This window comes from Cavia porcellus, unplaced genomic scaffold, assembly GCF_034190915.1.
Source record: "Cavia porcellus strain 051 isolate PalLab524CR breed Dunkin Hartley unplaced genomic scaffold, mCavPor4.1 scaffold_31, whole genome shotgun sequence".
NCBI classification, from domain to species: domain Eukaryota; kingdom Metazoa; phylum Chordata; class Mammalia; order Rodentia; family Caviidae; genus Cavia; species Cavia porcellus.
The window spans coordinates 32,153,974-32,170,260 of record NW_026947514.1 but is presented as its reverse complement, the minus strand read 5'-3'; the positions used below and the strand labels follow the sequence as shown (position 1 = coordinate 32,170,260).

The following is a 16,287-nucleotide window of genomic DNA, read 5'->3' as shown; positions in this document are numbered from 1 at the left end:
TACCACATCCCTGAACGCAGAGCGGGTGAAAGATTTACACTGTCACTCTTGTGAGTCCACCCGTGCAGGCTCCAACATCCCACTGCTCTGTAATCTCCCCGATGCATGCCCACATGCACGCTTCTGTGCACACACACATCCTGTTCACTTCCCATCGCTGTACAGTGGCCCTGCAGGAAGGAACCAGCCAGTCTAGTGTCTCTGAACCTCAGCGGCTTTGAGGCCCAGCTGCTTCTTCCCCTAGCGGGTGTTCGGTGTCTTATCATAGTCAGCCTTGGTCATTAGTTCTGGAAGAGTCCACAGGGTGGGCTAAGTGCTCCATGTGTTTGTCAAGGATGCATCGCCCAACAATCAGAAAGGATCAAGGACCCAGGGTTCCTAAGTAGGACCTGTGTCCCTGGAGAAAGGATGTGGAACATGTGAGAAGGCAATTCAGATGTCACCACTCTCTGGGGGGTCTGGGGCTACACACCAGGCCTCAGCTGCCTGGTACTCCAGTCCATCTGGCTGCCACTTTTTAAGATGAGAAGACTGTGTACCTTTATCCCCTCCTTCCACCCCACCTGGGTATGACACCAGGGGACAAAGGTACCCTGCTATTCCAAGAGTGGCAGTTCAAGGGGGTGCAGGCAGTCACTCAGGGGCCACACTGATGCAAGGCCGGGGCTGTCTTCAGGAGAGCAGGAGAGGCCAACTGGCCAGCTGAAGCCTTTGTGCAGATGTGGACCATGAGATGGTGTCCCCAGTGGCCCCCGAGGGAATTCATATTGTCTGGAGACCTCACTCTCCTCTCCTGGTTGCCTTCCCTTCCTCCCACTATAGGTTTTTCATCATCAAAGAGAGCTTTCTGCTTTATTACTCTGAGAGTGAAAAAAAGAGCTTTGAAACCAACAAATACTTCAATATACATCCTAAGGTGAGACAGCTCCTCCCCAGGGCCACAGTGTGGGAGGGCTCATGGGTACAACAGGGGTGGTAGGAGACAAGGGGTTCATTTATCTTTCTGCAGTCTAGCAGGGAGTCTTGAGAGCAAATCTTCACAAAATACAAGACCCCCGCTCTCTCCTGGGCTGCACCCCATCCCCCCATGCCCAGTCCTTCCTCTTCCCTCTGGGAATCAGTTATGGCCTCTGTCTGGTGGCCCCAAGGTCTGGTCCAGCGGGACCCTTGGCTTTATTGAAGGTCCCTGAATGACCAGGGCTGGTGGGGTGCTGCCTGCTCTGGTTCCTCCTCAGGGTGTCATCCCTCTGGGGGGCTGCCTGGTGGAGGCTAAGGAAGAGCCCAGCATGCCCTATGCCATGAAGATCTCGCACCAGGACTTCCATGTGAGTGAAGCGCTCCTCAGTCTGGACTCGGTGGGAGGCCTCAGCTTCCTCCTGCCTCCCCAGAACAACCCCCTAGGACCCTGGCAGGGGTTGCTGTCATTGCCAGGGGTGACTCATATCAGTGCCCAGGTCCTTGGGGTGGCGGGGAGCAGAGTGGTCTACTTAGCGTGACCACCTCTCAGTATGTCTGTGACTCCTCTTCCTGGCAGGGCAACGTCCTGCTGGCTGCCGAGTCCGAGTTTGAGCAGACACAGTGGCTGGAAATGCTGCAAGAATCTGGGAAGGTGTAAGTGCTCAGCCAGGAGGGCTGCCTGCAAACCGAACGTAGGGCCAGGAAGGGGACCTTGGACACCTCGCCTGTAGCTGGGATCCCGGTGGGCACTGAGACAGGGCCATGGGAGCTGGTCAGAATGGGTGAGAGGAGACAAGCCAGACTTCAGAGCATCTGTGAGGGAAGTGTCTGTAGTCACAGGTGGCAGAGGTGGATGGAACTTGTCTCCAACTCTTGGCAGTGTGAACTCAGTGTCACTGGGTATAATTGGTACCTCCTTGATACCATTTCACCCCTGGGGAAAACCAGAGCCTGTGCTTTGTAAATCTAGTCTAGATATAGCAGTCCTCAGGTCGACACAGTGCATTTGCATATAAGTGCCTATGTAGGCCCCCAAAATAACACTGACTCACACCCTGTCCTGTGCTCAGTGGTGGCCTTGCAGCGGTGAAAAAGCCACAGGAAAGCAAGCTCTTCCCTCTTCTGGGAGCGCTCCTGGCCCAGCCCCCAGTGGCCCACTTTGCAGCCCAAGGTAGCCTCCAGGCACTGTAACTGATTGATTCTGGTGTCGTGCCCAGAGCCCTGGGTGCCACAGTGACAGAGTGCAAGCTGAGATTCTGGAGAGGGTGAGCTAGTACAAAACAGGTGCATTCTCTTTCTCCTCCCCCTTCTCAACTAACGACTTTGTTTCTTCCTTTTCTCTCCTCTGTCCCATCTGCCCTCCCTCCCCAGGACCTGGAAGAATGCCCAGCTGGGAGAAGCTATGATCAAAAGCCTGGAGGCCCAGGGACTGCAGTTGGCTAAAGAAAAGCAGGAGTATTTAGGTTGGCTGGAGGGCATCTAAGGGTAGCGCATGGTGGGCTGGGGAGGGATATCTGAGGGGGCTCCTCAGACTCCTCCTAAGGAGGGCCTGAGAGGCTTCATTGAACCTTAAATGTCCTTTTGGCTAGTGCGGCTGGAGGCAGGAGACTGATAGCCACCAGCCTGGGCTCTGAACCCAACCTTGTCATTTCCCCATTAGCTGTGTGTGTGTCTTTAGGCAGCTGGGCCACTCTAAAATCAGTTTCTTCCTCCTTAAAGTGGAGATAAAAATAGTCTTTAGCTTTTAGAGGCAGAGTGGAGGTCAGAGAGAAAATGCCCGTGGATGTTTGTGTTGGGCTGTTAGTGAGAACTCCATGACTGGAGATGACCTTGCCATCCAGCCCTGGGCCCCAGATCCTGCACTGGGAAGAGAAGATGGTGAAAGTGTGGTTTTGCTCTTTTCCTGGGACCCTGTCCTCTTCTGTCTTCTTAGAAACTTGCAGCCCTGCACTGGTTCCCCTCTGCCTGTTCCACACACACCCCCTTCCTCACACTGGCCGGACACCAGTGCATATGGGTCAGGGGTGAGTACTAGGCTGGCTATAGCAGTCCCTGGGACTGCAAAGACTCCAGGGAGAGGTCCTGTCATGGCCTGTGCAAACACAAAGCAGTGATGACCAGAAAGGAGGGAAGCCGCTTAGGCCACGGAGGTAGCTTCCCTCACCAGAGTTTGCCCTGGGCCCTGGGCCCTGGCCAGCAGGGATGCTGGGCTCTTCCTGGGGAGATGCTGGGGTGACACAGGCCACCTGCAGCACCTGCCCACACAGGACCTCAGATCTGAAGGAACCTTTTGTGAGTGTGTGCTTGCTTTGGCAGACAAACTGATGGAAGAGACCGAAGAACTGTGCCTTCAGAGAGAGCAGAGAGAGGTAGGCACACAGCAGATGTTGAGACCGGCCACCCCTTCCACCCAGCTCTGCAGCACACATTTGACATGGTATCGGGGGTGAGGCAGGGGACTAGGCACCCAGGGGATGTGCTGGGGAGTCAGATGGGGCAGTGCAGGGAGGCCAGGGGAGGTGACATTGCTTGCCACTGGCTGTATCTTCTGGGCAGGAAGCCTATTTCTCCTTGCCAACTGGGAAGGAAAGTAGAAAGGTTAAGGAACCAGCATCTAAAGAAAAAGCCATCCAAGCATTTTGTAAGCTGCTTGTTACTGGTAGAGGAGATGGCCTCTGTTAACCCGAGATAGGGGTCTGGCCCCATTAGGGTGGTGGGGTTTGATGACTTTCTGGTTCCTTCATTCTCTGTTAATAACACAGTTCCTGAGCAGGCGCATAACTAGCTTGAAGCAGCCTGTGGGTCAGGAGACTCTTGCCTTGTTGGTGCCACTGAAGTTCATATCATATCAGATCTCACAGCAGCACAGGTCTGGCCTGGTCTGAGAAGCCACTCCCACACTGGAGGCAGGGTAGATAGAGTAGGAGGTAGCAGTGTGGGATCTGGAGCCAGCTGCCTGTCTTTACTTGACCTTCACCACTTGTAGTTGACAACCACAGGCAAGTTCCTTAACCTGTGTGAGCCTCAGTATTCTCATCCGGGAAAGGGGTGTAATGATGGAACCCATCTTCTTAGATACACTGTGAGGATAAAGGAAGATGTTACTTATAAAGTGCTCGGCACATTGTGTGTGTAATGAGTATCTGTGTCCTGGACATGAACTGTTCAAAACCCAAAGCTGCAGAGAACCCCACAGTAGGAGGACTTGATGGCGTCCACTTATGTGCCTCTTAACTTCTCCTTGGTCTCTTGCTGACAAGCCACAGGGCTGGGGCTAGTGGTCCAGGTGGGTTCGGTGCCTGCTTTCAGGAGCTCCGCACCTTCCTGACTACCCTGCCTGGGGCTCTGCAGTCAAGGAATACCATGTGCCCTTTGCATCCCAGACCTTCCCGAGGCCTGCACAACACCTCATCGGCGTGTGGGAGGAATCAATGACTCTAATCCAGTAGGACAACCCGCTTTTATTTTTCTTCTTCTAAGATTTCATCAGTTATTCTGGCCTACTGAATTCCTACTAAATTTCAAGTCACTGGTTGATTACAAAGAGTGGAAAAGGGTGGAGGTTGTGTATTCAAGGACTGTCATCCTGAGTCTCTGCTCCCTGGGGCTGGGCCTGCATGTCAACAGACTCCCACCTGGGGCCCCAGCTAGAGTGTGGGCGTGTTTGCCACACAGCTGTGTTTTGAGTGTGACTGTGGTGTATTGCCAGCAACTTCAAGACAGGTGATCCAAGAAGCTGGGATGGGATGTGGTGACCGAGCAGCCACTAGCAGGGAAAGACTTATCCGTCAGAGAGGCTAAATCTGGGGCACAGTCAGCTGGAGGAAAATTTAGACACTCTATCTAGGTCTTTAGCCAGAAAATTAGGACAGCAGAGACCATTGGAGGGAGGCCATCTCTGTGAACTCTCTTCTTTTTGGAGTACGAAACGAGTAAATCTCAGGTCCAGCTGGCACCTGCAGTGCCAGGTGCTCTGGGCAGGTATGTGAGAGCGACAACTGTGCCCAGGTCTGCAGTCCTTGTCCACCACATGCTCTAGACCAGCTCAGATCAGCATCTGGTCTGATTAGTGAGTCATTCTGTCAAAATTTTCCTTTTGTAACTTGCTCGTCCATGGCCCGGATCTTTCTGTCACTTGTTCCTTCTCTGTCTGCCCTACAGGGCAGAGACTGCAGATGTGCTTCATGCTACACAGAAAGGCATTTGGTACCGTGGCCCAGTGATAAAGATTCTCCTGATGATCTGTAGAGTCTGTTGGGCAGGCTGGCACCTGAGGCCTGGATTAGAGTTTCAACTTTTTAACCGACTGTGTGACCTTGGGCTTGGCAGTTGACTTCTCTAGCTTTGGTCTGTGAGGTCTTGGCTCGTACCTACAACCTCCATGGAATGCAAGAGGGGTTTTCATGCATTTGAGGGCCGCCTGAGGCCCTCCACATGCCAGAAAGGGTCGGGGACTCTGGGGGCCTGAGCAGAGAGTACGGAGAGCAGAGCACCTCCTGGGCCATCTGCCTAGGGCTGAAGGACCCTGCTGTACTGGCGGGCCAGTGTCCCAGGGATGTGTGGGGCCTGTCTCTTGTCCCCCACCCACACTCCCACACTGGAGGAGGGCAGCTTGCTTTTCTTTGTTGGGCAAAGTGTGAGAGCCCGGCTTCATGTGTGGGCAGGGGCATGGGAAACCAGACATGCCCAGGACCAGCCTGGTAGGGAGCTAGCTATGTCAGATGCTCCTGGTAGAAAGAACCTCGCGCGCTTCAGGTGTGAAGCTCTTCGCCGACCTCCCTGTTGAATGTTGATTCTGGTTCTGGGCAACTCTCTGCTTCTATTACTTGAAAGTGCTTCCTTTCACTAAGTTGAATTTTGCCTTCTTCCTACCTTTATTTTCCTGTGATTTATGTCAAGTCTAAGGATCAGTAGAACAAGCACAATGTAGTGGAGAAAGGCTTTCATGGAGTCAGGTCTTAGCCAAGACTCTGTCTACAGTTACTGCATGCATAGCGGTAAATTCTGTCCCTTCGGGTTTATAAGATGAAGCTTCCCTTCTAATCAGCCTCTGCAGCTATTCCTGAACATCAGCTTCTCTTAAGAGTCTTACAGCCTGGCGTGCGTATCTATAATCCCAGCTCTTGGAGGCTGAGGCAGAAGGATTGCTGTGAGTTCGAGGCCACCTTGGGCTACATCGTAAGACCCTCTCTCAAACAAAACAAGAAGTCTTACAGGTGAAATGAAAAAGTACAAAAGAAGTGAATAAGGAGAAAGGAAATAGCGTTCTCTCTATGTCTGTCTCTGTCTCTGTCTCTCTCTCTCTAGTTCTAGATTTCAGCAGAATGGAGGGAGGAGCACAGTTCCCATACACTCTGCTGCCCGCACTGCTGGCCATCTATGTCCCACAGCACATTTGTCACAGTCGATGAACTGTGCCTTTGCTTTCACCCAAAGTCCAGTGCTTGCCCTACGGCTCACTCGTGGTGTATTTCTATGGATTTTGGCAGCTGTATGATGTACCCACCGCTGTAGCATCATGCCGGAAAGTTCACTGCCCCAGAATCCCTCTCTGATGCGTATATTCATCTCTTCTTCCCCACTAACCCCTAGCAATCTCAGACCTTTGTACTATTTCTGAAGTTATCCTTTCTCTAGAATGTCATATATGGTAGTTGGAATCATACACCATGTAGCGTTTTCATATTGGCTTCTTTTACTTAGTAATATTATTTAATTTTCTTGCATGTCTTTTTGTGCCTTAGTAGCCCATGTTTAGCACCAGGAAATTGTCCATTTTTGGGATATACAACATTTTATCTGTTCTCCCCACTGAAAGGCGCCTGGTCACTTGTCAGTTTTGGCAGTTATAAAGAAAAGGGCTGTAAACAGCCATATACAGTTGTTTGTGTGGATGTAAGTAAAAAGCCATTCCTAGATCATATAGGAAAATTATGTTAATTTTGTAAGAAGCTGACAGACTCTTGGAAAGGAGCTGGACCATTGTGCATTCCCATCAGCAGTGATGAGACTCCGCATTTTTACTCACATTTGATGTCAACATTTTGAATTTTGGTTGTTTTAGTAGGCAGGTAGTGGCATCTCATTGCTTGACTTTGTGGTTGCCTAATGATATACGCTGCTGAAGATTTTTCATGGGCTTAGTTTCCATTTGTAGATCTTCGGCTGAGTCTCTCTTACGGTCTTTTGCCCATTTTAAAAACTGAGTTGTTCATTTTCTTACTGATTTCCCCCCCTTTTTTTTTAACTCACTGATCTTTAAGAGTGTTTGTGTTTTTGGCTAACAGTCTTATCAGAAACATCTGCAGGTGTTTTCTCCCACCCTGTGGCTAATCTCACAATTGAACGGCCACTTTGGAGGGAATTTCCGCAACTTCTTACAAATCTCAGGTGCTTTTCCTTTTGGGGGCAGCAGGTACTGAGAATTGAACTCAGGACGCCCTGCTTGCCAGGCAGGCGCTGTGCCACTGAGCTAAATCGCCAGCCCTCTGGTGCTTTTTCAATGTGACTCAGCAGTTCCACTTCTTGACATTTTTTGCAGAGCAGAAGTTTAACAATTTTGGTGAAATCCAGCTTATCAGTTATTTTATGACTCAAGCCTTGGTGTTGAATCTAAAACACCAGCATCCCAGTCACCCAGATCTCCTCCTATGCTGTGTCCTAGGAGTTTCATAGTTTTGTGTTTTGTATTTGTGTTTATGGTCCATTTTGTGTTTATTTTTTTGTAGAAGGTGGAAGGTTTGTGTCTAGATTCACTTTCCCCCCTTCCTTTCCTTTTTTCCTCCCTCTTTCCTTCCTCCCATATAAAATTTAGGACCAGTTTGTCCATAGCCATAAAGTAATGTACTGGAATTTTTCACTGTTATTGAATTGACTGTAAAGATAAGTTGGGAAGAAATGCCTTCTTGACAGTACCAAGTCTTCCCATCCAGGAACATGGAGTAGGTCTCCATTGTTTATTTCTTTTCTTTTTTTTTTTTTTTTTGATATATTTCATTAGTTGTGTAGTTTCTACATATACATCTTGGGTATTTTTTAGATTTAGAGCTAAGCATTTACTATCTCAGGGATAATAATATGACTGTGTTGTGTCTTTAATTTCAAATCCCACTTATCTGTTGCTGATATACAGGAAAACAATTGGCTTCTGTACATTGAACTTGTAACCATGCTACAACTGTTTACGAGCTGCAAGCATTTTTGTGTCAGTTCTCTTGAGTTTCCTGCACAGGTGACCATGTGATCTGTGACAAAGACAGTGTTTGTTGCCTCTTTCCAATCTGTGTACCATTTATTTCTTACTCTTGTCTTACCACATTACCTAGAACCTCCAGCATACGTTGGAAAGCAGTAGTGACAGGAAACATACTTGCTTTGTTGCTGGCCTTAGAGGGAATGCTAATTTCACACCATTAAGTATTGTATGGGCCGTAGGATTTGTTTTGTTTTGGATTTTATGTTTTTGTTTGTTTGTTTTTGTCCCCGGGATTGAACTCAAGACCTCACACTTGCCAGGCAGGCACTTTTGCCACTGAGCTGAATCCCTGGTCCTGTTTGCTTTTTTGAGGGAAGGTCTTGCTATGTAGTTCAGGATGGCCCTGAACTCATTGTGTGGTCCAGGCTGGCCTTGAATTGACAGCGATCCTCCTGTCTCAGCCTCCCAAGTGCCACCATGCCTGGCTCAACTGTAGGTTTTTTTGTACATGTTTATCTAATTGAGGGAATGCATCCTATTCCTAGTCTGTTGGGCGTTTTAATCACCAGCAGGCATAGGATTGTGTCAAGTGCTTTTTCTGCTTGTTGATGTGATAGATTACATTAATTGACTTTTGAATATCAACTTTTGCATACTGGTAAGATTGCACTTGGTCATGATGAATAATTCTTTTTAAACATTCTTGGATTTGATTTGCTAATAATTTATTGTAGATTTTTGCATCTATGTTGAATGATACACATCTAAGTCTACATTTCTTGTAATGTGTTTATTGAGTTTTAGGACTAAGGTGATGCTAACCTTACCAATTGAGCTAGGAAATATTCCTTAGCTTCTGTCTTCTGGAAGAAACTGTAGAGAGCTGGTATAATTTCTTTTTTAAATTTTTTGTTGAATTCACAGAAAACCTATCCAGGCCTGATGTTTTCAGTTTTGAAAGGATAAGAACAACAAGATAAGAAAATAATGATAGTTATCACACTCTATCATTATCTTCAAAGTGGTTACTTAGCACAACACATAAAACAAAAAATTCTTTTAAGGCAGACTTTCACAGCGTAGCCCAGGCTGGTCTTGAACTCATAGTGACCCTCCTGCCTCAGCCTCCTGAGTGCTGGGATTACTGACATGTGCTACCATGCCTGGCCCAAAAAGATTCTTACAAAAAAGAAACAAACAGATAATAACAAAAATGTTTTTTTCAACAAACGAAGATAAATGTTCAGTATAAATGAAATAAATTAGCATTTATACTGAAATATCTTTAAAATAATGAAACATAATTTGGGGAAGTATTTGAACTTCTCCTTACCATTGATTGCTCATATATATATATATATATATATATATATATATATATGTATATATGTATTACATATTTCTCATATAAGAGCAGCCATGCAATATTTGAGCCTTTGTTTGACCTACATCACTTAACATTATGTTTTCAAGTTGCATCCATTTACCTATAAATGCCTCAAGTTCATCCTTTTTATGGCAGTGTACTGCTCCATCTTGTATAAATACATTTTCCTTACCTGTTCATGTGTTGATGGACATATACTGTGTTTCCATGATCTAGCTATTATAAACTGTGCTGCTGTAAACATGTGTTTCATGCTTGTGTCTTTTAAGGAACTGGTTCATTTCATGTAGTAGTTTATCAAATTGTGAGCATAGAGTTGCTTATAATACTCCTTTATTATTCTTTTAATGTCTATGGTGTCTGTGATGATATTTCCTCTTTGCCTCTTCTACTTCTGATATTAGTGATTTGTATCTTCTCTTTTTTTAGTTTTGCTAGAGACTTATATATTTTATTGGTCTTTTCAAAGAACCAGCTTTTTGTTTTGTTAATTCTCTTTATTGATTTCATTGGCTTCTGCTATAATTTTTATTTTTTTTCTGCCTCTCTTGGATTTAATTTCTGATTTTAAATCTTTTTTTCAGTATATTTGATTCAGTTCTTTTAAATTCCCTCTACATACTTTGTGTACCTGGCAGATTTTGGTGGGTTGTGTTTTCTTTTAGTTTAAAAATATTTTGGGGGCTGGGGATTTAGCTCAGCAGCATAAGCGCCTGCCTTGCAAGCAGGCGGTTGTGAGTTTGATCCCCAGTACCAAAAAAAAATTTTTTAAAGCCCTGTGTGGTGGCACATGCTTGTAATCCCAGCACTTAGGAGGCTGAGGCAGGAGAGTGGCCATGTGTTTTAAGGCCAGTTTGAACTACATAGTGAGACCCTATCATAAAAACCAAAACCAAAAAAAAATTGTCTCTTGAGATTTTTTATTGACATTTTTTAATTTTAAAATATATTGTTTAATCTTTCAGTATTTGTGAATTTTCCAGCTATTTTGTGTTATATTAGTTTGTAGTATAAGTCTTAAGCGCAAATATCGTGTAATTCATGTTGCTTTAAATTTGTTGCAGTGTGCTTTACGCCCACAGCATGAGCTTACTTGGTGAATGCTCCATTGTGCTGGAGAAGAAGTGTAATATGTGGTGGTTGCATGACATGATCTGCAAGTGTCTTCATTTGTTGTGCTTTAATCAGGCTGAGTGGCTTAAACTACACAACTTTATTTCTCATGGTTCTGGAGACTGGAAAATTCAGAATTAAGGTACCACCAGGGCCTGTTTTATTCTGAGGCCTCTTCTATTGGTGGGTAGGCAGCTGCCCTCTCAGTATGTGCTCATGTTTCCTCTTGTGGGTACGAGGGGAGAGGCCAAGAGCAAACTCTCCGATGTCTCTTATAAGGGCACTAATTCCATCATGAGGATCCTACCCTTATGACCTCATCTAACTCCACTTCCTTGAAAAATGTCCTGTATTTAAACACTATCACACTGTGGGTTAAGGCTATAAAAACACAGCATATGTGAGAACACCAACATTCAGTTCATAAAGGATGGCAATTATATCCGGTTGATTGCTGGTGCTGTTGAGTTTAACTATGTCCTTATTGATTTTCTATCTGATAGATCTGTCAGTGTATGACAGATGGTCTCAATACTGCCAACTACAATGGCGGATTCATTTGTTTCTCTTTGCAAAATGTATCGTATTTATAGACAAGGAGATTATACAGAAACCATTGTTCATTTTCTGTTAGTTGATTCTAAATACCCTGTAATACTGTCATTCTCTTGAACGGTTTTACTTTGTCTTAATATGTTTGGTGCTACAGTATACAAAGTTATACCCAAAGATTTTAAGGGAAGAGACACTATGGTAACTACTTTTATGTCGAGATTATCTTGTGGTGAAACACTATTTTGCTTAAATGACTATGTTTTGACCTGTGCTGTTTTGTTGTTATGCCCTCTTTTTTATCTCAATCTCCTTTTTATCTACCTTTTCATTTTTATCCTTTTAATTAAGGGAAAAATAAATAAAAAATAGCAGGATATATTATAGTAACCCACTTTAATTTCCTATTAACTCGATTTGAAACCTTGTATTGCTCTCACCATCTTGTTTTGACTGATTTTCCTCTATTCTGTCTTGCTTGATACTACCAAGTTCGAGAGTATAGGCAACAACTGTGAAGACAATAAGACTCATTATGATGCCCATTCTGGTTTGACTATATCTTCTTTTGAAGTCCTGTAATGTCTCCAATATTTTGGTTTTATTCTTTACTGTTTTGTTCAATTTTATTATAACTGATGATATAGGCAATTCTTTTTAAGATAGCAAGAGGCATTATGGTAACCAATGTAGATCACTTTGTATTTTGTTTTTACAGTATGTATTATGTCCATCCTTTTGATTTGATTGACTCTGTTTTGTAATGTCACAGTTGGTTTTATTCTCTTCAAAAAAAGTAATAAGAACTGTGGGAGTAATAAAACCCAAAATGTGTAATTGTCATTGTACAAAAGAAAGGAAAAGAAAGTGCTCTAAAGGATATAACTGCATGTATATATATATATATATTTTTTTGTTTTGTTTTGTTTTGTTTTGTTTTTATCAGTACCAGGGATTGAACTCACGGCTGCCTGCTTGCAAGGCAGGTGCTTATGCCACTGAACTAAATCCCCAGCCCCCAACTGCATGTATATTTAAGTATGTAAGATAGATAACCATATTACTGAGTTTTGTTGGATCATTGAACAAAACTGTTTGCAGTCTCACTGTTTGAAAGTCCCCTCAATATGCTTTAATTTTGTAACCTGGAACAACTATTTCTAAGATGACAATATGTAATTAACTAGTGATTTCCTACTGTTTATTTTTTCTGAAATTCTATATAACTTGTACCCTTTTTCTGTTTTTTTTTTTCTTTTTTCTCCTTAAATAAAATTTTAAAAATAAATAAATAAATAAATAATGTACCGTATTTTAATGCTTTGTTTTTGGGCATACTGCAGATTGTAAAATCTTCTTGAAGTACTGAGCCCTTTATTTTTTTGGTTCTGGGAATCAAACTCAGGACCTCATACTTGCCACGCAGGTGCTGTGCCACTGAGAGATGTTCCCAGCCTTGAGCCCTTTTTAAAAGTTCCTTGATAACTTTTGTTACTCTGAAGTCTTCTCTGCCTGAAATTAATATAGATACTCCTAGTTTCTTTTATTTAATGTTATGGTATATTGTTTTTTATCCTTTTAATTTACATGTATGTTTATATTTAAGGTGGATTTCTTGTAGGCAGCATACAGTTGGGTTGTTTTTTGGTCCATTCTGAAAATTTCTGTCATTTGGTATATTTAGACCATTGATACAGTTCCGTGCTATCTACGATATTTGTTACTGTTTCCTATTTGTTTCACTTTTTACTTGATCCTATGTTTGTCTTCCACACATTTCTTTTACTTTTTATTTCAATTACGAATTTTATGTGATTCCATATTCTCCTTTCTTAGCATATAAAATTTTTTAGGGATTGCCCTAGAATTTGCAATACATGTCTACAACTAATCCCTGTCAATTCTCAAACAATGCTATTCCTATTGTCTGTTCTGTCCCATTGTTTTGTCATTCATTTTACTTACATAAGTATACATAACTTGTAGAAATAATACACAAGTATACATAATTGAATATATCACTGCTATTATTATTTTGAACATACTGTAATCTGTTAGATCAATTATAAATAAGAAAAGTAAAAGCATTTATTTTACTTTCAGTTATTATTCTCTGATATCTTCCTTTTTTGTTTTTTATTTTTGGTACTAAGGATTGAACTTATGACCTTGCTTTGCCAGGCAGACACTCGTGCTGCTGAGCTAAACCTCTGACCCCTGATACCTTCTTTTTTAATGTATATCTGAATTTCTAAACTATGTCACTTTCCTGCTCTCTGAAGAAATTCTTTTAACATTACTTGTTAGTCAAGTCTACTGGTAACAAATTCCCTATTTTGTTCATTGGAGAGGATGTTAATTTCTACTTTTTTCTTCTTGTTTGAATGGTTTTTGAGGAGATATGGAATGTAATTCTTATATTTAGCCTCATAGGAAAGTTCTTTTAAACTAGCTTCTTTAAAATTTTAGTCTCTGATTTTCTAAAGTTTAACTATGACTTTGTAGGGTTTGTTTGTTTTGCATTTATCTATTTGTTCTCTCAGCTTCCTGGATCTGTGATTGGGTTTTCAACATTAATTTGGAATTTCTCAGTATTTACTGTTTCAAATATTACTTCTGCTTCTTCTTTTTTCCCTCAAGTTCCTCATATATGTTTTACATCTTTGCAGCTGTCCTACAGATTTTAGATATTCTTTTCTGGTTTTTCTTAGGCCCTTTTCTCTTTCCATTTAAAATGTGCAAGTTTCTGTTATTTGGCACAAAATTCTTTCCTTAACTGTGTTCAGTTTATTCATGAGCTCATCAAACACATTCTTCATTCAGCCACAGTATTTTTCATCTCCTGCATTTCCTTTTTATTTTTTTCTTAACATTTTCATCTCTACTTATCTTACCCGTCCATTTTTGCATGTCTACTCTTAGCATATTAATCACAGTTATTTGAGGGGTTTTGTTTTTAATTCCTAGTCTATTTGCTCTAACATTCCTATCATATCTAACTCTGGTTCTGATACTTTTTCAGTCCTTTAAAACTGTGTGTTTGACCTTTCGGTAGCCTTGTGACTATCTGTTGAATACCAGAGGCCGATAGGCCTTCAGTAATGTAGTGGTAAGGTGTGGAGGAAGAGGAAGCATTCAGTGTCCTAGGATTAGGTCTCAATCTTTTTGTGCCCTTGGACTCCTAAACCATTGACTTCAAAAGTGCTTCTCAGTCGCAGGGTTAGGGTTAGGGTTAGGGTTAGGGTTAGGGTTAGGGTTAGGGTTAGGGTTAGCAGCACAATTTCTAATAGCTAGATCTTGGAAACATGGAAGAGTGAACTGAAGTTGGCTGTTCTCCTTTCCTAAATAGATGGGAGTCTGATAAAACCCTAGCAAGTTAGGATTTAGTAAAATAGTTTCTCCCGGGGGCAGGCCTCGTTAAAAAGAAAAGGGAGCTCTGTTCTGTCTTAAAATGGCTATTTCTTCTTCCTGCTCTTGGATTTACCATGGCATTTTTCTGTGATATTCTGTGATATTCAAATAGAGCTGGTAGAGCTCTTAGAAATATAGCTCACAAAAGGAGGGTGGCGACTGGCATAGACTGGAGTTCCCCGGGGTTTTAAACTCTCAGACTTGCTCCACCAAGCCTCCAGCAAATTATCAACTGCAACTCCAGTTTTCTTTCCTCTGCACTGCTTCCCACTGAGGCTTTTGCTGGGAGTTTCTGCTCTGTTCATGTGATTTTCTGCATCTACCTGCCTCTACGTTACTCTATGAACTCGCTTCTTCAACAGATCTGAAAGTTGGTTTTTTTTTCATTTTGGTTAGCTTTTCACTGGTTAGGATGCAGTGCTAACTTTAAATTTTTTTATGTTCTGCACTAGAAACTAGAAGAACTCAGTTGTCTTTCTGTTGCACTTTAACACTATATATAACAGATTTCTTAGTGGTAGAAATAGTAGTGTTTGTAGAAAACTTGAAAAACATGAATTTATCCTTACTCTACAATCGATGGACAACTACTGTCAACTTTCTAATGTTTCTCATTTGTCACTTGCCCCTGTGTATTCCTTTACTTTCAGTATGTATGTGTGTGTATTTGTGGTGCTGGGAGCTGAACGCAAGGCCTCCTACATACTAAGCACGTGCTCCACCACTTAGCTATACACCCATAAGATGCGTTATTCTTATATATTTTATACATCATTAGGAACATATCAGATATTCAATTCTTGGCCTGCTTTTTCATTATATCTTTTATTATACCTTCATTAACAACATGCCACTGACATTCACTTAAGTTTTAATGGCCATATACCGATTCATTTTAGGAGATGTCTCATTTAACTAATCTATTTTTCAACCCTTAGGCTCTTTTCACTAGTATAAATTATATCATGATGTATAACCGTGTACAAATGATCTTGGTTTATTTTTCTGTTACTGTATCTGCTTAGGATATATTCCTATAGGGGGATTACTGAATCTAAGGAAAAGAAGTTTAAAGACTCCTGGTGCATACTGCCAAATTACTTTCCAGAAAATGTGTACCAATTTATCCTCTCACCAGTTGCTGGTGTATGGGCATTTCATCTTGTTTTATCCTGTGGGTGTATTTGAGTTCCTTCTCATTCACTAGCTGTATGACTTTTAGCGAGTTAAGTAATCTAACTTGTACCCATGCTTTTCCCATCTATAATATAAGGGTAATACATTTCTATTTGTAAAGTTTTTTTGAAACGAAGATTCTATAAATTGGTGCATGTAAGCCATGGAGAACAGTAAGTTCATTTCCTGCGGTGCAAGCAATTGCAATCAATCAGCTCCTGTAATGCTCCTGATAACCCCTCATTGAGTACTGCCTCATTTCAGAGAAATGCTCCTGTCCGTTTCCTCTCTGCTCTGAATCCTAAGGAAGTTAGGCTGCTAACCTCATTGCTATTTCTGTGCTAATGCTGACACCTTTGGTACACACATGTCCACGACCAAATTCATGATCTTCCCCAGTAGAGCTGATGGCTTTATGATGGTCCCTGTCTCAGGAATGCACGCTGGCCCTGGTTTATGCAGGTCAGAAGCTGAGGAGTCTTCTCTCCCTCTGCTC

General features: G+C 42.7%; 1 protein-coding gene across 1 annotated transcript in view; it reads left to right on the top strand.

Moving 5' to 3' along the window:
* Positions 1 to 16,287, top strand: part of Plekhd1 (pleckstrin homology and coiled-coil domain containing D1) — a 39,353-nt gene that overhangs the window by 10,602 nt on the left and 12,464 nt on the right. Inside the window, exons 2-6 of the mRNA XM_003472380.5 lie at positions 823 to 916; positions 1,236 to 1,325; positions 1,535 to 1,611; positions 2,329 to 2,420; positions 3,274 to 3,326. Of these exons, the coding sequence (XP_003472428.1) occupies positions 823 to 916; positions 1,236 to 1,325; positions 1,535 to 1,611; positions 2,329 to 2,420; positions 3,274 to 3,326 (406 nt within the window). The remainder of the gene's footprint in view (positions 1 to 822; positions 917 to 1,235; positions 1,326 to 1,534; positions 1,612 to 2,328; positions 2,421 to 3,273; positions 3,327 to 16,287) is intronic.